A 20198-nucleotide genomic window follows, 5' to 3' on the forward strand; every position below is an offset into this window, starting at 1 on the left:
CCCATGATTGTCATAAGAGGCCACTAACGGGATCGGGTGGTCAGACTCGCTGACTTGGTTGACACATGTGATTGTATCCCAAATACATAGATTGATGGTCCTGCTGATCACATGATTGTCTGACCCAGATCCGGTAATTTAGAGACTGTTGTCATACAAGTGGAGTATTGCTGAGTGTGGCTTTTGACACAGAAGGGGGTTGGGTGTGATGCGGTGCAAAGGTTGTTTCTAAATGTTGGTTTCTTGTTTTTGATTTAAAACTAATATAGTAAAACACAATTGCAACGTTGAATGACATGAGTTTTGAAGATATCTATATTCTATGGATTCATCTTAGACACCCTGATAGATGACTTTCCTGGCAAAGTGAAAGAAGATTACAAAAGGTTTCTTGGAGACAAGTGTAACTTACATGTAAGGTGTATGGGGCTGGCATCACCTGACATCTCTTGTCCTGCAGTTGACATGACAACAGTGATGCCGAGAAGAAGAATGATTGACAATCTCTTGTTCTTTGGCATAACTGTTGACACATGAGGGGACCAAAAGGTTGTTTACGATTGGTGGGTTGTTCTCCCATTGCCAGGACGCTTGACAATATCAGCAACATCAGCATCAGCGACACCAGCATCATCACTAACACATGGATGGCACACATCACGATGCCCTGCCACTAGAATGTACCGTGACTTAATGAAATCTGGTTATTGTCTCAGCATATCGATTTTAGTTCCAGCAATGAGTTGATACAGGACAACACAATATGTTTCGGTATTATAGGCGCTTAGGGAGAAAGAGAGGGAGATTACTCTGATAGTGCTTGTTTGAAACTGGTATTAACCTTTGTTTTGAGGTGTTTGTAATCATGAATTTTTAAAAACTTCAGCTTCAAATGGTTTCAAACAGAGTGATATAATCGTATATACTGAAATCACATCTTTCCAGTGCTGTGTCTTTTTCGACCAACTATTCTGAGGCAATACATTTTATGTCAAATGTAAGACCCTTTCATTTTATGGAATGCACGAATAGTTTCAGGCAGTTAATGGAAGACTAAAATCTGGTCGTGCAATGCCATTTCATTTGCTGATAACAGTATTCACACATTCCTCATTTGCTTATGGGATACCACTTTGAGCTTAAACATGAATAAAATTTATATTTTTGCTTGTTATTGTTATCATTATTATTACTTGTTGTGTCAAACGATGCCTTTTATTTCCAGAGTTCTCATGTTTCCATCTAAATGTTCACATGACATTCCTAAAATGTGTAGCACGTTTTATACACACAGAGGAGAACGATGGAAGAAAATGCCAGAACTCCAGTGGAAGATGCTTTGCTGCAAAACAACAGTGTCTTAATGACACCTGTTTGCCAATTATTGTCAACCATTACTATTTTCAAGAGAAGATATAACATATATAACAGATATAACAGCGTATTACAATACCCATGAAGAGTTGATACAAATAATTAATGTGAGGAGCCTGTTTCTAGTGTCCCCTGCTTAACTATGAGAACATTATGCAGTGTCATTTTAGGATGATGTACAGATCATCCAAATGCCGAAGGGGTAAAGATTAGTCCAGAAACGTGAAAACAATAAAGAAGAAGTTGACATCCATAACATTTTGTCGTATTCTAGAATACCGACTTCTAAATGCCTCTTAAGAACCTCATGTTGTTCAGATGTTGAAACTTTTGAAGAGGTAAATTTAACTGATAATTGTCTAACATTGCCTAAGACAAATCAGGTGAAAGGAGTAGCAGACAGGGGATTTATATACCATTTTCAAAATTCATTGTGAGATAGAAACCCATGGTTTCACTGAATTTGAACAACGGATAAATAAATGATGTCAAAATCAAAGACGAAGGGAAGTGGGATTGCTATGGCCAGACCATTCTCCAGACATGACTCATTTAATTATTGCATTTTTAAAAGAATTAGATTTGTTAAGTGATTTGTAAATAGATATATATTTTATGGATGGAAGTTTGAATTAGTAACTAAGATTGTTAGTGGCTGTATCCTCGAGGGGGGTTAAAGTACTGTAAAATTATTGTCCCCCTGAGAGGATACGTAAGTCCCAAAACATTTGAAGTAAATTTGAACTTACCAGGATTTTTAGACGTAGTACTCCTCTATTTTAATCGTGGCTACATTTCTTACAATCGCCAACAGCTGAAGGGATGGTGTAAATCCAGCTAGGGTCCATGCAGGTAGCAAAGGTACTGTAAGTTCCCATGGTCCCTAGTGTGGTGATCTACCTTCGGTTGTTGGCGATATATATAGCCTGTTTTTTTATTGCATCGTCTAAATAGCGATATTAGTTTTAACGCTCCACGCTAGTTTTATTATTAAATTGTGATAATCTGGTTGTTTTACTGTCCTTCGATGACAGGTTTTTATAATATACATATAGTCCTGTTCATTGTTAAATGTTCCCGTCACGATATGGTTGCAATATTGCCAAGGTGACGTTGAATATTAACTCACTCACTCACTCCAGACATGAACGCCATCGAACATGTTAAGAACGTCTCGTCACTTCATGGCTGAAAAATGGCCGATGTGACGTAACATTTAAACCCTCTCACTCACTCTTAAGTATGAACGCTGAGAGTGTATCACATCTGATGGAACTTGATTCCTGATGACGTCATCCACCGACTGAGGAGACGTGTGTTGGCGTGAATGGATGGCGTCGGTGGTCACATTCGCTATTGATGACGTGTCCCTTGACTCCTGTCTCAGATCGTGACTATACTATACTTTTTGAATGAACTGTAATTTGTGTAAGGTGTCATTTAAGCCCTTGAGGCTTTGTTGATGACTTGCAGCAAATGCAAGATCATCATTACAATGTATTTTTTGTCAAAGTACTGAAAGATTCTTTCTGTTTGTAAAATCATTATCATAAATCTCAAATATTCCTTGGTTCAGTGTCATTGTGACGTCGGTGATAGATTTCTTTCATAGTGATTTATTTCAATAATACACTCTTCAAAAAGGCAACGCAAAATCCACATATCAATAAAGATCAGTGGAAAACAAAGATACATGAATGAAATTTTCTGGAGAAATGCATTGCTATCTTGCCCATATTTCGTGAGAATAACAGTGATCACAGTCATTACTACTGTCCACCAGGTGGTGTTGAAGTTAGTACCTCGTATGACCATCTCCAGCTGATAACACTGCCCAATACCTCCTGGGTACAGATCGAATCAGTCGCTGGATGTTTTGTGGTGGAATCCTTCCCCATTCCTCCTGCAGCATGTCAACATGTGGAACAACTGTTGAAGATTCTGTGGTGGGTTACAACGTCGACGTACCCGTCTATCAATCTGATCCCAAAGGTGTTCCATTGGGTTGAGATCTGGGATCCGGATTGCCAGGGGAGGGTATTGATGTTATTGGCCATGTAGTCCACGGTGGCACGTTGTGTGTGGGACCTGGCGTTGTCCTGTTGGAAGAGCTGCCATTGGCCATCGAGTGGCCATCAGATTTCTGATGCAGTTAGGCGCAAAACGTTCATGACTTCTTCTGAGACACGGTCTCTGCCATCACGCCGCCTGAGGAGATAACAGGATTAATCACTAAACCATATCCACCTCCAATTTGCCAGGTTCCATGGCAGCACCGTGTTACACTATCTCACTCGTCGACGTCGACGTAGTCGTGTCAAGGAGGGTGCAACTTTTGGACGTTTGGCATATATTCCTGCGGTACCTGCTTGTCTGATCGGACAGTCTTCAGGCTCCAAACCTTATCTTGTGCTGTGTTGCGGGTGGTACGATGACGGTCACGTAGTAGGGTTACCCAGATGTACCAATCTTGGGCAGGTGTGGTGACACTAGGTCTTCTTGATCTTGGACGGTCATTTGTGGAATTTATTTGACGAAATCGATCCCACAGTCGAGTTATTGTGTTGGGATCGGCAGCGTTTAGACGTCCCATACTTGCAAAGGTCGTGGATGAAATTGTGAGATTCATTTGGGTCCTTTATGGTCACATGCTGTAGTCATGTTTTGCACGTGAGAAATAATCACTGTGCCTGATATTCGTACTGTATGACATCCACGCACATCGTGACAATCCCTATTCATTTTGTTTGCGTTTGGTCAAGCATGATCTTCTAAAACACCCCAGAAACAATGTGCAACCCTAAAAAATTGTTTGAGTTTACATATATGTACAAAATTGTAAGTATCATTTTTTTATCCCATTTAGCGTTTCTTTTTCTGAAGAGTGTATTTACAGTTTGTTTTTTTTTCGTTTACATGATGTAAGAATAAACATGCATATATGTATTAAAATATTTCTTAATATATTATTCCTGATAAAAAAATGTTTGAGTTTACATATGTGTGCAAAATTGTAAGTATCTTTTTTCAATTTCAGTTTGCATTTCTGAAGACTGTAACTTCAGTGTCTTTATCAATGTATTATCTCAGATGTAGCACAACCTACATACATATATATCTCTTGAGATCATGCCAAGGCGCTTCATGTAGATACCCACAGGTAGGTGTTATTAGTTCATTCTTTGTAAGTAGATAATGCTGCAACCAGCGATACAAATATGACTTGTGCACTGAAGATAATGTCTGGCAGGTATGTCGGGGCATGGAGACTTCACGGACTTCGGTGAAATCATCCTTTTAAGATGAAAGCCAATAGCCTTGTTAATTCCACCAGCACTGATAAAGTAGTACCAGCAGGCGTCCACGTGTAATACACCCCGGTGTAAGTGAGTGAGTTAAAATTTAACGTCACATCGGCAATATTTCAGCCATATCGTGACGGGAACGTAACATTAAAATGGAATATATGAGTATTATAAAAATCTGTCGACAAAGGACAGTAAAACAACTAGAACATCACAGAAAAGAATGTAAAACTAGTAATAATGCCTAAAACAATTTATCTATAGAGGACAATACAACATAAAACTGGGCTATAGATTGCTAACAACTGAAGGTAGATCACCATGCTAGGGACCATGGGGACTTACAGTACCTTTGCTACCTGCATGGACCCTAGCTGGATTTACATCATCCCCTCAGCCGTCAGCAATTTCGAAAATCTAGCCATACAATAAAAAACACTTATACTACGATTAAAAACCTGGAAATTTAGAATTTACTTTGAATATTTGTGGACTTACGTACCCTCTCAGGAGGACAATAATTTTACGATACTTCAACCCCCTTTGAGGGTACAGCCACTAACAATGCAAGTCACGAATCTAAATTACCCATAATTAAAATACATCTATTTATAGATCATATTATTCAAAATTCAATCAAGAAATCAATATCCTTCAAAAAACCAATGATTAAATGAGAATTAACAGTGTTAAAAAGATCCTTGACAGTTTTGACATTGAAATATTTATCCCTTGTGATGGAGAATTCAACACAGTCAAGCAGGATATGCTTGACCGTGACTCTCTCATCACAAGGGATACAAAACGGAGGATCCTCACCTTTCAATAGGTATGCATGAGTATATCTAGTATGGCCAATACGACATCGTCTTAAAATAACCTCTTCAAATCTGGACTGACAACCCAAGTAGGTGTAACCAATATACGGTTTTATTTCATGTAATTTATTTATATCTACTTGGGTGTCCCACTTCTTCTGCATCAGATTACGGATGTAAGTTCTAATGCTCGCTTTATAATCAGAGTATGGAATAAGAAGTGGTGTCACAGATTTGTTGAGTGCTGCCTTAGCAGCAAGATCGGCCATTGCGTTACCGGAAATGCCTACGTGGCTGGGTAGCCAACAGAAGACGATGTCGTATTGGCCAGTGGCAAGATTATTATACAATTCAAGAATGTCAATTAAAAGTGGATGTTTACAAGAGATATTTTTAATAGCCTGAAGACAAGAAAGAGAGTCGGAATATATTATATACTGTTTATGTTTCGGGTGTCTTTGAATATATTTAAGAGCTGTTAGTATGGCGTTAGCTTCTGCTGTAAAAATAGAACTCTTATCTGGTAATCTAGACGATATTGTTCTGGATCCAATGACAGTGGCACAAGCTACTGCGCCACCATCCTTGGACCCATCTGTAAATAAGGATTTATAATTGCTATATTTATGTTGTAATTGATTATATTCTTGCTTATATTGTAATCCATTAGTTTCTGATTTTTTAAATGTGGTCAATGTCAGGTCTACTTGGGGCTTGACCAACTGCCAAGGAGGAGAAGAAAGAAGACGGGAGGGAGCTATGTTTTTCAGCTGAATGCCGGCAGCAGAAATATGTGGTTTTATTCTTAAACCAAGAGGCGGAACAAGAGAAGACTTTTTGTGATATAAATCTTCTTACAGGGGATTGAAAACACAGTTATATGCGGGGTTTGACTCATTTGAACACAGTTTTGTTACATACTGTAAAGCTAATTTTATACGTCGCTGTTCAAGAGATGGTTCATCAGCCTCGACATACAGGCTGTCAACAGGTGAAGTTCTAAAGGAGCCAAGACAAAGTCTTAGACCCTGATGATGGACTGAATCCAATAGCCTCAAGTTGCTTTTGCAGGCTCCACCATAGACAGTGGAGCCATAATCAAGTTTCGATATAGATGGAGAAGGGTAGCTTGATCCCCTCCCCATTTAGAATTTGAAACCACTTTCAACAAGTCAAGTGCTTTCAGGCATTTAGTTTTAAGTGATTTAATATGCGGTAAAAACGTTAAGTGTGAGTCAAAAATGAGACCCAAGAACTTAGCTTCCTTCACAACTTTAATTGGCGTGCCATCTAGATATAGTTCAGGGTCTCTATGTGGTTTATATTTACGGCAAAAATGTATGCAGTTAGTTTTGGATTTGGAAAATTTAAAGCCGTTTTCAAGACACCATTTATTAATCTTGTTTAAACACAACTGTAGTTGCCGTTCAATGGTATTTATATTTTTCCCACGACAAGAAATATTAAAATCATCCACAAAAAGCGATCCGTCAATGGAATCGGTTAAAACCTTCGATAGACCGTTAATCTTAATACTGAATAAGGTGACAGACAAAATACTGCCTTGTGGGACACCCTGATCCTGATTGTAATAGTCAGACAGGGTAGAACCCACTCGGACTTGAACTTGCCTGTCTTTTAAAAATTGTGATATAAAAAGAGGTAAACGGCCCCTTAAACCAAAATCATGTAAATCCTTTAGAATGCCATGCTTCCAAGTGGTATCGTATGCTTTCTCTAAATCAAAGAATATCGATACTGCATGTTGTTTATTTACTATAGCATTTTTAACAAAGGATTCTAGACGTACCAAATGGTCAATGGTACTACGATTTTTCCTGAAACCACATTGAATATTTGTTATAAGATTATTGGTTTCAAGATACCATGCTAATCTATTGTTTACCATTCGTTCCATGGTTTTACAGACACAACTCGTTAAAGAGATTGGCCTGTAATTCGATGGATTAGTATGATCCCGGCCAGGCTTTGGTATGGGAACTACAATGGCATTATGCCATGTATTTGGAAAATTCCCTGTAGTCCATATCTTATCAAATATATTAAGCAATGTTTCCAGGCATGATTCGGGTAAATGTTTCAGGAGTTGATAATGAATATCATCATCCCCTGTTGCTGTATCATGAGCTTACTCAAGGGCTGTATATAGCTCATGTAATGAAAATAGTTCATTATAATCTTCACCATTGTCTGAGTTAAAATTGATTGTTTTCTTCTCTTGCTGTTTCTGGTAATTCTGAAACTCAGGAACGTAATTTGATGAAGAATGTTTGGCGAGAGGTTCACCAAGTTTATTGGCAATGTCACCCTTCTCTGTCAATACATCGTCACCATCCTTCAGATTGTGGACAGCAGATTTAGAACCTTTGCCCTTTATACGTTGAATCATATTCCAAACTTTTGAAATTGGTGTGCGGGAATTCATCTTGGAAACATAATTTCGCCAAGATATTGACACTTATTCTGCTTAAAGGCGCGTCGAGCCTTAGCATTTAGAATTTTAACTTTGTCTAAATTATGGACAGTAGGATGCCGCCGAAAATATTTCTCGGCCTTCTTCCTACTCTTTCTGGCCTGTTCACATTCATCATTAAACCATGGTTTATGAAGGTGTGGATTTGCAGAAGACTTAGGTATAGTTTCATGAGCTATATTCTTCAGTTTATCAGAGAATACCTGGATCGGATCCAGAATATTGCCAAAAACGTCAGTTTTCAAGTTTTCAGTGCACAGTGTTACACAGTGGCCTTACTAAAATTCCACCTCGTTGCAGGAGGGTTATCAGTCGGATTTATAGCTGTAAGAATGGTTGGAAAGTGGTCACTTCCACAAAGGTCATCATGGACTGACCATTCAAACTCATTGTATATATCAGAATCTGACAAATCAAGTGCAGAATACGTTCCTGTACCAGGATGTAAATAAGTGGCTGATCCATCATTAAATATGCATACGTTGTTATTTGATATGAAGTCTTGAAGTACTTTCCCTTTAGTGTTAGTATCAGTACTTCCCCATAAAGGGTTATGTCCGTTAAGATCACCCATGAAAATACAGGGTTTGGGAAGTTGGTCATATAGATCCTGAAGATCAGACTGCTGAACAGCTGAAGATGGTGAAATGTACAAGGAACAAAGCGTGAAAGTTATCTGTAAAGAAATCCGTACAGCAACTGCCTGAAGATTGCTTTTAAGGGGAACAGGGCTATGAATAACACCCTGCCTGACCAAAATAGAAGCACCACCAGCGGATTTATCACCTGGAGGTGAAAAGGAATGAAATGAATTATACTGATGCAAGTCAAATCTATCTGTACTTTTCAGATATGTCTCTTGTAAACTAAAAGCTGATGGTTTAAAATCTTGTGATAATAGTTGAAGATCATTAAAATTGTTTCTAAGGCTTCTGCAGTTCCACTGGATAACATTATGAGAGAAACTCATGGGGGCTCAATAGGAGAGCGTGCACGAGACGAAGTCCCTTTAAGCTTAGATGACTGAGAAGGGCTTGTGTCCATAGCTAGCGGTTCATAGGTGTTTTGAACCTCTACAGGCACTTGTAATGGTAAAGGCACCTCAATATGTTTAAGGACCCTGGCTTCCTTTCGTCTTTGTTGTTTCTGTTCTTTCTTTGACATTGTTTGCTTTTCAGGTTCATGATGACTGTTGTGCTCAGACGTCATATTTGTTGTAAGAGTAGTTTGTGATGATGCTGGTGGCATGCTGGTATGTTCAGCATTGACTTGGTATGAAATAACTTGGTCATCCAGTTTATAGCAGTTTGACAACTAGAATCAACTTTGAGTGGGGATGAGGAGACTGCAGCTGAATAGGTGAGCGTAGTAGATGAAGCAGATAATTCATTATCAACCAGTTTCCTTGCATCAGCAAAGGAAATGTCATTTGTGTGTTTGACTTTCAAAATTTTTGTCTGCCTCACGAAAGAAGGGCATGCCTTTGACGAGCTCATGTGCTCACCCTTACAATTTGCGCACTTGATGTTATCAGTGCAGTCTGTGCCATCATGGTTGTTACTACACTGGAAGCATACGTGGGTGTTTTCGCAAGATCTTGCACCTTGACCAGATTGTTGGCATTTGAAACAACGGAGTGGATTCGGTATGTACACATCCACACCGATGTCGAAACATCCTGCTTAACAGAAGGTGGAATCTTTGTAAGGGCAAAAGTGAAAAGGTAGGTGTTTGTGTTTATGGTTTTGTCACCTTCTCTCAAGTACTCCTTGAGACTTCATTTCTGCCACAATCTCTTCTTCAGACATATCTTCAGACATTGCACGATCACGTACAATGCCTCTGCATGAATTTAGGGTCTTGTGGATTGATACCACAATCTCAGTGTTGGCAAAATGATGAGCTTTGAGAAGATTTTGAGACTGTTGCCTCCTTGCACATTCAACTAGAAGAGAACCGGACCGGAGACGTGTAACATTTTTAACAGTTCCACAAATGCCTTCAATAGATTTTGAAATAACGAAAGGATTAACTTTGAGGGGTGTACCATCACTTCCATCGACAACAAGAAATCGTGGCCATGAATCAATACTATTTATGGATTCCTCATCGGAAGATGTTGCAGGATCACTACCAATGTGCCTTCTTTTTGGTTTTGATCTGGAACCAGTAGGTAGTTGGGTAGCCATAATGAAAAAATATATTCGACACCCTTGCTCCCCACCCACCATGGCGTGTCAACATGGACGGAATTGCAGCGGAAGCCAACTACAAAACCAGGGCTACAAGGATGCTATACTCTAGCAAGAAGGACGCAGGTAGCCATAATAGTCAAACAGAGTAAAAGGTCCGGCTGGTCCGGCCATAGACAATTACCTGATGACAAACAGAACCCGGAGGTCATTAATGCCAGATTGGCCCATGAGCCACCGCCTTCTGGCATAGGACTCTAGGCAAAAGTGTGATATAGTAACAGTTTCATGGTTTCCATTGTAACCACATGAAATATCAATATGAACACTGAAGTATAATTATCCATGCTCAGGGCATGGCGTGACCGGCCGATTCTACCACCCGTCTAGGTGAAGTAAGGGCCGAAGTGGTGTGTTGAGCAAAAGGAACGATTTCCAAGCTCCCACTGCCCTCAACCACCAGGATCCCGTGCTCCACAGACACGGGACGCAACCCACGGCAAACAGGTTGCCCAATTTGGTCGCCTCTTACGACCAGCAATGGGGTGCTGTGGACACATTTTGCCCCGGGTCCACACGGGAGAAGAGAACTTAGCGTTACCCAGCACCCACCACGAGGAGGTGGCTCTTCACGGGTGCCTAACTGTAATGAAGGGTATTGTGTATGTTATAAATCTTTCGGTATTTTATTAATTGAAGATGAATGGCATGTATTTTATCTGTGTGAAGCATACTCTAGTATTAGGAATAATATCTTAAGAAATATTTTAATAACTTCAACACTAGTATAAATTTATATCTGTTCTTCAGAGTGAAGATATGGACATGCTAAGAATTGTATGTTTATTCTTACATCATGTGAACGAAAAACACAAACTGTAAATAGTAAACAGTAAACAGAATACACTGACGTGTTACATATGTTACGGTTAAGAATTTACCGTGACAACAATGTAAGAAATCCCCTGTGAACCAGCAAAACAGAACAAAGACAAGTTTAAAGTATTCAGATATTCTTATTTAGCCACGAGAGCAAGGTATACAAAGTCACAAGTCAATTTCACAATGCTGATTACAAATACAAGTGAGACAAAACCGAAGTCAGTGGATGACAAAATATAATATAGTAAACTCACTAAAGTCTCAGTACGAGGGTTTTGATTATCAAGCGTTGTCAGAGTGTCAGCCTCAACACGGCAACCAGCCTTTTTATATATATTAGCCATTTCCCGAAAGTTCGGGCACAAACGTACATCGTCAACACTGTAGAATGCCCTAGAATAAGTCTCACGGAAGTAAACACATCGAAAACTAAGAGCAGATAAATTCCGGAAAACCAGAATGCTAAAAGTGTTGACCACCTATTAAAACGAAATGTGACCCATCATAATTAATATTCAAAACTCGAAATGTTGTGACCCAATAATAATTATTACTGAATTAATAACAAAATATACAGAAAATACACACTCGTAACACATATTATCATGATTGTCAGAGCTCCTGATAATTGTTTCAAGCAAGTGGGTATTTACGCCCCTGTCTGCTTGTGTATGAATAAATGCATTATCATGAGGAGTAACTAGCATTTTGTAGAATTGAGTACTTTTAAACAGAGTGACTTATCCTCATTGGGTACTCAACTCTTCTAAATATCTAAATTGGGCACTTAGTTCTTCCAAATATACTGAGTCAAGAAAGAAACTTCACAAAGTGTAATTTTTAAAAGTAATGAATAATTTTCCTCTGATGATATATCCATGTATCCATTCGACGCTAGAAAAACGTTAGCAAAACCCACACAAACCCATCCATTCGTCGTGCAAATGATGTTAGTGCCAAATCAGGTTTTGCAGGTGCAGTCGATCACGTGATCTTCGCATCGAAGGTTTTTTCATTTGGACGCGTTTGCATTGGCCTCAAGAATTGAAAAAAATCCACTTTAGATGCCACGAATGTCAAATGTGCAACGTTAACGTGCCGCTGGCATGTTGCAAGTGGGAACATCAGTTATTGACGTCGCAAGAGCAATGGAATGCAGCCGTCATACTGTGTATAACTTGCGAGGTCGTCTTAAACAAACTGGCACGACTTCTGATCGCCCAAGGTCGGGTCGTCCACGTGTGACGTCACGAGCAGAAGACCGTCAAATCGTCCTACGTCACCTATGCGACAGATGTCTGCTGGCTACACGAAACAGGGCTGAGATGTTTAGAGGTCGACTGTCCTCATAGACTATTCGAAATCGCTTGCGGGCTACCAGTCATCATTCTCGACGTCCATATCGTGGGCCGATACTGACGCGGTTTCATCAACGTCAACCTCTGCTGTGGGCCAACGTCACCTCCGATGCACCCATAGAGACTGGAACCGAGTCGTCTTTAGATATGAATCTAGGTTGACCCTCAGATGGCGCATGAGCAATGGCGTAGAATCCCCAACCACGTGTTCACAAGCATCAGGCCGTCGATGAGGTGTTTGTCAGTGTTTGGACGGCCATACACAATACTGACTGAACAATTTCGAGTTTTTATTCTTGTGACTTGACATTCTGTATACCCATGTTTTTGAATGGCGGTGTAGCCTAATGGAACTGATTGTGACACTGTCAGTGTATCGAGTACATCACACAGATATCAGCAATGAAATAATAACAATTTAACCATCTAACGATCTCTTGTTCTTTCATAGTGCCCTGAAGAAAGAATGTGAAGTTTCTTTTTTGACTCAGCATATGTAAATATCAATACATACCAATGGACTAAAAGTTTTTAGCAATTGTCATATTGCCAAACAATGTATGTCAGGATGCACGAATTCTGTAAAGAAGGGAAGTGTGTTTTGTTGGTTGAATATATTGAACAGCTATAGGACATCACACAGATATCAGCAAGGAAAAAATAACAATTTAACCGTCTTACCATCTCTTGCTCTTTTATAGTGCCCTGAAGAAAGATTGTGAAGTTTCTTTTTTGACATTGTATATGTAAATATCAATACATCTGAATGGACTGAAAGTTATTGGTAACATTTGGCAGTCATTTCTAAGTACCCAACATGGTCACGATTAAAGTAAAACCAGGACAGTGGCTTCGGCTATAATAGTATATGTTTCTATAAGCATCAGCTAATGCTGTTTAAGAATCATACACAAGCCAAGTTAATCATTTGAGTAAAATACGCAAGGTATTATAGACCTATTGCGTTGTAAGTGATTCTTACGCCCTTTTTGTACTGCCAGATTTGTAATTAGTGGAGTAAATGTGATTTAGTTTTCAGAATGGACAACTAAGAGGCGCAAAAGAATGGACAACTAACCCACACAACAGCCATTGGTGATGCAGCTGTCTGTATTCTCCTATTGATTGAGGAACCTTGGTCAGCTATTAATGACCAATACCAAAGCACGATGTACAGTTTACCAGATCTCTAAGTGAGTGAGTGAGTTAATATTTAGCGTCACATCGGCACTATCTCAGCCATATCGTGGCGAGAACATATAACATTAAACATTAACATTTAACATTACTGGAATACATATTTTAAATATTTAAATATTACATGCATATTTTAAAAATTTGTCAACAAAGGACAGTAGAACAACTAGAGTATCACAATTATAATTAAAACTAGCGTGGAAAGTTAAAACTAATATCACTATTTAGGCAATACAATATGAGAACATGCTATAGATCCAACAACTTATCCAGATCTGCGAATCTGACTATCAGTCTAAAAACGTATATAGCTTGCCACAGTGCAATCAAATGGAGTACAAACGTCCTTTTGCATGTCAAGATACACATATTCTGTAAAGAGGTAGTCTAGTGGTTAAGGTGTTCGTTCATCACGCCGAATACCCGGGTTCGATTCCCCACATGGGTGCAATGTGTGAAGTCAATGTCTGGTGTCCCTGGAGTGATATTGATGGAATATGAGCTTTCAGCATTACCACAGTGGGGAGGACCAGAAATGGTCTTCCAACAATTTACCCATGTGGGAATCGAACCCGGGTCTTCAGTGTGACGAGCGAAATTCTAACTACTAGGCTACCCAACCGTTTCTACCTACATTGTAATTAGATCGTTTAGTTACATTGTATGAGAAGTAAAACACCTTGCAAAATGTCAGTGATGAGGCTCACTCAACTAGACTCGTGTTCGATTCCTAATATGGGTGCAAAGTGTTAAGCTCATTTCTGGAGTTTCCAGTATATAAAGTCATACTTTTCAGGTGAAATGTTTAGTATTAAATTGACACTGACGTTTTCCAACAACGGTACACAGAATTTCTTTGATACGTAGTTCTTGTGTACACAAACATTCCTTCATATTTTGAGGGACGGCGTTAATTGTCGCCTAATGATTAAAGCGTTCGGTCGTCACACCAAATGTCCGTTTTCTAAGCCCTGGTTCCATTCCCCACATGGGTTCAATATGTAACGCCCATTACCGTTGTTCCCCTCCATGATATTACTGGATTATTGTTAAAAGCGTTGTAAAATTACACTCAGTCACTCAAACCTTAAAGTGCGATTCTCCTATGATTTATGTAATTTAAGCTGCATAAACAGACTGAGTTCAGAAAATTGGAGTGGTTTTTAAAAGTAAAATATTTTATGTTCTTTATCACCCGTACAATCTATTATCTCATGGAATATTTTTAAAAACGGCAAAAAACTAAACTCACTCATAGATCTCGATCCATGGTCTATCAGTGAGTGAGTGAGTATTTCTTTATTTCAATAACATCACAAAGGGGACACCAGAAATGGTCTTCACGCATTGTACCTATGTGTGAATCGAACCCGGGTCTTCGGCGTGATAAACGCTTTAACCACTTAAATACCTGACCGCCCACCAAAATCCCATCAAGGTGCGCCACATATTTCACATATGGACTGATATTTTTCCTCACAGTTGGTGTCAAACCATTTCCCCGCCCGAAGTATGACGCAGTTTTCTTTCTTGCTTCTAAATGAATGAGACGGCTCTCTTGGACCCCAATTGTCGTGGCTTGGGTAGTCTCCATCCACCCAGTGGAAGTTGTTGACGTCGGGGTCGTCCACCATGCCGATCCACGCCGCTAATTCTGCAAACAATACAGTAAGTGTTTAGCAGATAGTTTTTTTAAAGCCCCACTCCTACAATATTCTTTAAATACCCCAGCCAGTTGTAGACAAGAGATTCTAATTACTGACATCATACAGATTGATACTATGATAAGCACCATCCAAGTCAGAGGGCATGTGTTAATGATCTGCTTCTCGATGAGTCGCCACATGCCTCCGACAGAGTTGTTCCAGCATGACAACGCTACTTCACAAAAACAACTCATCATGGTCAGCTACCTTGTCAAATCTAACGTCAGTGTCTTGCTATGGCCTTCCCGACTACCAGATCTAAAACCAAAAGAACACTTCTGGGATGAACTCGATGGACACTTTTACAACTGGCTATCACATTGCAGGAAGATCTGGAGAAGAATTCTGCAAGAGCGACTTTGTCAACTGAGACAGTTGGTACCGAGGAGTAATTGCTGACAATAATGGCCATACAAAGTACTTTGACGCCATTGGGTGGACTGAACTAAACGGTTGTATTGGTGAACTCAGTGTCTATAGACTTTTGATTTTTCACCGCTTGACTATTGAACTGACATGAAATTGTAGCACGTGCACTAGCAAAATACATTCTTGAAAAATAGCTTATGCGTGCCTTTATGAGTGTGTAGTTCAGTATAGCAATGCATGCAGAAAGAATTATAGGCAAAGGATGAGGAGGCTACAGAACAAAACTAGAAAAGAAGTGTGTCTTGTCGTTACAAGATGTTGAACAGCTATGGAACAAAAGCATGTTTTGTTGACCCAACGCATTCAACAGACATGGAAGAAAATTTTTGCTTTTGTTGCTACAACATATTGAACAGCCATAGAACAATGGTATGTTTTCTTCCTAAACCATATTGAACAGCTATGGAAGAAAATTGTATTTCGTTGGTTCAACATATTCCACAGCTGTGAACAAAAGCGTGTTTTGTTGGCTCAGCACATTCAACAGCTATGAAACTAAAGTGTGTTTATTTGTTCAACGCATTCAACAGACATGGAAGTTTTTTTCTTTTTCTTTTGCTACAACTTATTAAACAGTTACAGAACAAAGTGTTTTGTCATTGCTACAACATATTGAAGAGCCATGGAACAATAGTGTGTTCTCTTCCTAAAACATATTGAACAGCTATGGAACAAAATCGTGTTTTCTTTGCTCAACATATTCAACAGCTATGAAACAAAAGTGTGTTTTGTCGTTACGAGAGTGCATTTGCAAAGTGTATCACTGATTAAGTGATGATTATTCCTGGGTCACAACATTTAGTGTTTTGAGTGATAGTTATTATGACTCACGTTTCGTATCATAAATGTTCAGTGCTTTTTGTACTTTGCCAGCAGGCTTTTGGGTAGCGCTATATAGTTACTTCCCTTTGAGGTTGTGTTTTGATTAGTAGAGCGTACTTCCTGGAGAGTTCTAGAAGATTCTTGAAGTAGTGACTTTGCACATAAAGTCCGGTTGTCGTGTTGACGACCTGGACACAGAGATTAACTGGAGTACATAACTCAGCCCACTTCTGTCAATGCTTGACCTACATAACCGCTGCCTGGCTGGTCACTGTGTTACATTCAGTAAAACTCTCAATCTCACACCAAGACTTCGGTGAGTTGATATTTGTGATCCATTACTTTAGATTTGACGGAGTTGCATTTTGCATGAAACCTCTATTGTCAACCTTTTGTATCGTGCCTTTGCTTTGCTCAATACAAATTTATTGAAAATTGCAGACGTTTCAGTGTTATATTTTGCTGGTTCTGTGGGGATTTTTTACACCTTTTGTCACGGCAAATTATTAAACAAGAGCAAAAGTCTCTTTATCAGTACAACATAGTGAACAATTATAGATCAAAAGCAGTTTGGGCGGTGCAACATATTGAACAGCTATAGAACAAAAGTAGTTTTGTCGTTACAACATACGAAACAGTTCCAGAAGAAAAGCATGTGTTGTTGGTGCAGCATATTGAACAGCTTCAGGAAGTGTGTTTTGATCATAAGGTAATCCAAGATACACACTAATTATTTTTCGGTCACCAAACTTCGAATACTTCTTCAGAATGAGTTTCTCATAAGCCTTGGTTTTGAGCTGCACCAGGACCCCTCCATCACCTTGACACAACTTAAGAGCGGCCTTCCAAGTGCTATGTCTTGTTTTCAGCGATGTAAACACAACTTTGTTGTCGTACTGTATTCTTGAGTAACCTCTGCGTTTCCCTGTGTGAACATTTAACATCTTTGCTTTAATCAAATGTTGTACTGAGAGAGGTTAAAAATTCAAGCACAACGTTGTGATTTCAGTCTGATTTGGACCTTGACAAATCCGAGTCCGAGTTGGTGATCCAAGTCTTCAACAACCCATCTTGTCGTAAGAGACGACTAATGGGATCAACTTGTCATCATTGGTGGCATTGTGGATGCTCGTGATGCTGATCACTAGATTATCTGGTCCAGAGTGGATTAATTATAGACCATATGACCATATGTGGAGCACAGTTGTGTAGTAGTTAGCATGCTGGCCTCTAACAACCCAGGTTCGAATCCCGGTGGAGACACCTAAAATTTGTGACCTGGGTCTCATACTGCCATGTGCTTCTGGGAAAGGCACTTTGTCCACATTGCACTCAGTACCTGGAAAGCGGATGTTCGGATATATACGGTCGCGTTTATTGCTTAGTAGCAGCTTTAATACAGTTCCGCCAGGTTGAGAATACGTTATGCTAGAGAACAGATCAGAGAGGGATTCTTGGTGTAATATTAGCATTATTATTAAAAATAACATTGCTGAGAGTGGCGTAAAACAACAACTATAGGATTTACACATGTGGCACTTACTCTTCAAACATGGGCGTGTTGTCTGTGTACCTTGTGATTCGGTCACGCTCGGAGGGCAAGTAAAATTCGATATCTTCTTTAGCACCTGCCAACATAGTATATATGTTCATGATTTCAGCTGAGACACTATCGAGGTGAACAGTTGAAGATACGTTTTACAACGGGTCTTCAGTAACCGATGATTGTCATAAGTGGCCACTAACGGGATCGGGTGGTCAGACTTGCTAACTTGGTTGACACATGCCATCGTATCCCAAATACATAGATCGATGGTCCTGTTGATCCCAGGGCTGTCTGGTCTAGACCTGATAATTTAAAGACTGCTGCCATACAGCTGGAATATTGCTGAGTGTGGCTTTCGACACAGGAGGGGAAACAAAAGTTTGTTTCTAAATGTCAATTTTTGTTTGTTCTTTAAATTTAATATCTATGGATTCATTTTGGAAATGATGGATGACTTTTCTGGCAAACTGAAAAATGATAACAAAAGGTTTCTTGGAGACAAATTTAACTCACATGTAAGGTGTATGGAGCTGGCATCACCTGACATCTCTTGTCCCTCAGTTGACATGACAACACGGATGCCGAGAAGAAGAATGATTGACAATCCCTTGTTCTTTGGCACAATTCTTGACACATGAGTAGACCAAAAGGTTGTTTACGACTGGTGGGTGGTTCTCCTATTGCCAGGACGCTTGGCAACAGCATCAGCAACACCAGCAGCATCAGCAACACATGGATGGCATACATCACCCTGCTCTGCTACAAGAATGCACCGTGAGTTAATGAAATCTGGTTATTGTCTCAACATATCGATTCCAGCAGTGACAACACACTATTTTAAAATCTGGTCGTGAAATGGAGATTGGATCTGTCGACGCCATTTCAATTGCTCATTACACTATTCACACATTCCTCATTTGCTTACGGAATACCACTGCGAGCTTAATGATTAAATAATAATATAATAAAAATTATATTTTGCCAATTATTGTTATCATTACTATTATTTGTTGTCTCAACCGATGCCCTTTATTTGCGTCCACAGTTCTCATGTTTCCATTATGCTCCCTCTTTTTCTGGAGTTTCCACCTAAATGTTCAAATGGCACTCATGGAATTTGTAGCACCTTTCATACGCGTAAAGGAGATCGATGGAAGAAAATACCAGACGTCAAGTGTAAGGGGTTTTGCTGTAAAACAACTGTGGCTTAATGACACCTGTTTGACAATCATCATCAACCACTACAATTTTAAAGAGAAGATATGTCAATAAAGCGTATCACAATTTCTTTCTAACCCATGAAGAGTTGATAGTGAATAAAGTTATATTACAAAATCTGCCAAGAAAGGACAGGAAAACAAGTGGATCATCACAGATAGAGCAGTTACATCAGCATGTAACTTGTCCATAAAACAGGATAAGATCATCCAAAATTTATTGTAGCTCTGCACACTAAGATTGACATGGGCCCACTTTAGATTTGGTCATGATTAAACCATGCTTGTTGTAGTTGACCATTTGTAATGAAACCGGATCGGACGGTTAGGCTCGCTTGGCTGACACATGTCACTTTATGCTCATTCGGTTGATCACTGGATTGTCTGGTCAACACTCATTATTTACAAGCCACCGTCATATAGATGGAATATTGTCGAGTGTGGCGTTAAGGAACAAACCAGACAATATTTTAGACAAATTCATCTCTATGTTTAAGTAGCACATGTTTCTGTGAGCAGTGAGTGAGTGAGTGTAGTTTTACGCCGCATTCAGCAATATTCTAGGTGGTCTGTAAATAATCGAGTCTGGAGCAGACAATACAGTGATCGACAACATGAGCATGAATCTGCGCAATTGGGAACTTATGACATGTGTCATCTAAGTCGGCGAGCCTGACAACCCGATCCCTTTAGTGGCCTCTTACGACAAGCACTTTCGCCTTTTATGTCAAGCATGGGTTGCTGAAGGCCTATTCTGCCCCGAATCTTCATGGGTCTATGTGAGCAGTCTTCAAGGTAGATGTATATGGACAATGACTGTTCTGTTGAACAAACGCTGAGAACCGAAATGGAATTAGT

At 39.5% G+C, this 20198-nt stretch overlaps 1 protein-coding gene across 1 annotated transcript; it reads right to left on the reverse strand.

The window, feature by feature from the left end:
- Positions 1-15053: 15053 nt before the first annotated feature.
- LOC137259665 (pulmonary surfactant-associated protein A-like) lies at positions 15054-17521 on the reverse strand. The gene is made up of 2 exons (XM_067797266.1): positions 17323-17521; positions 15054-15274 (listed from the first exon to the last, which is right to left on the reverse strand). The coding sequence occupies exons 1-2, from the start codon at positions 17519-17521 to the stop codon at positions 15054-15056; spliced, it is 420 nt and encodes a 139-aa protein (XP_067653367.1).
- Positions 17522-20198: the final 2677 nt, after the last annotated feature.

The sequence above is a fragment of the Haliotis asinina genome, chromosome 13 (assembly GCF_037392515.1).
Source record: "Haliotis asinina isolate JCU_RB_2024 chromosome 13, JCU_Hal_asi_v2, whole genome shotgun sequence".
Taxonomy (NCBI): domain Eukaryota; kingdom Metazoa; phylum Mollusca; class Gastropoda; order Lepetellida; family Haliotidae; genus Haliotis; species Haliotis asinina.

Coding starts and splice junctions, on each gene's coding strand:
- LOC137259665 (XM_067797266.1), bottom strand. CDS start 17,521: ATGTTAAATGTTCACACAGGGAAACGCAGAGGTTACTCAAGAATACAG. Junction 15,275..17,322: donor GAAGAAGTATTCGAAGTTTG/GTGACCGAAAAA, acceptor TATTGTTTGCAG/AATTAGCGGCGTGGATCGGC.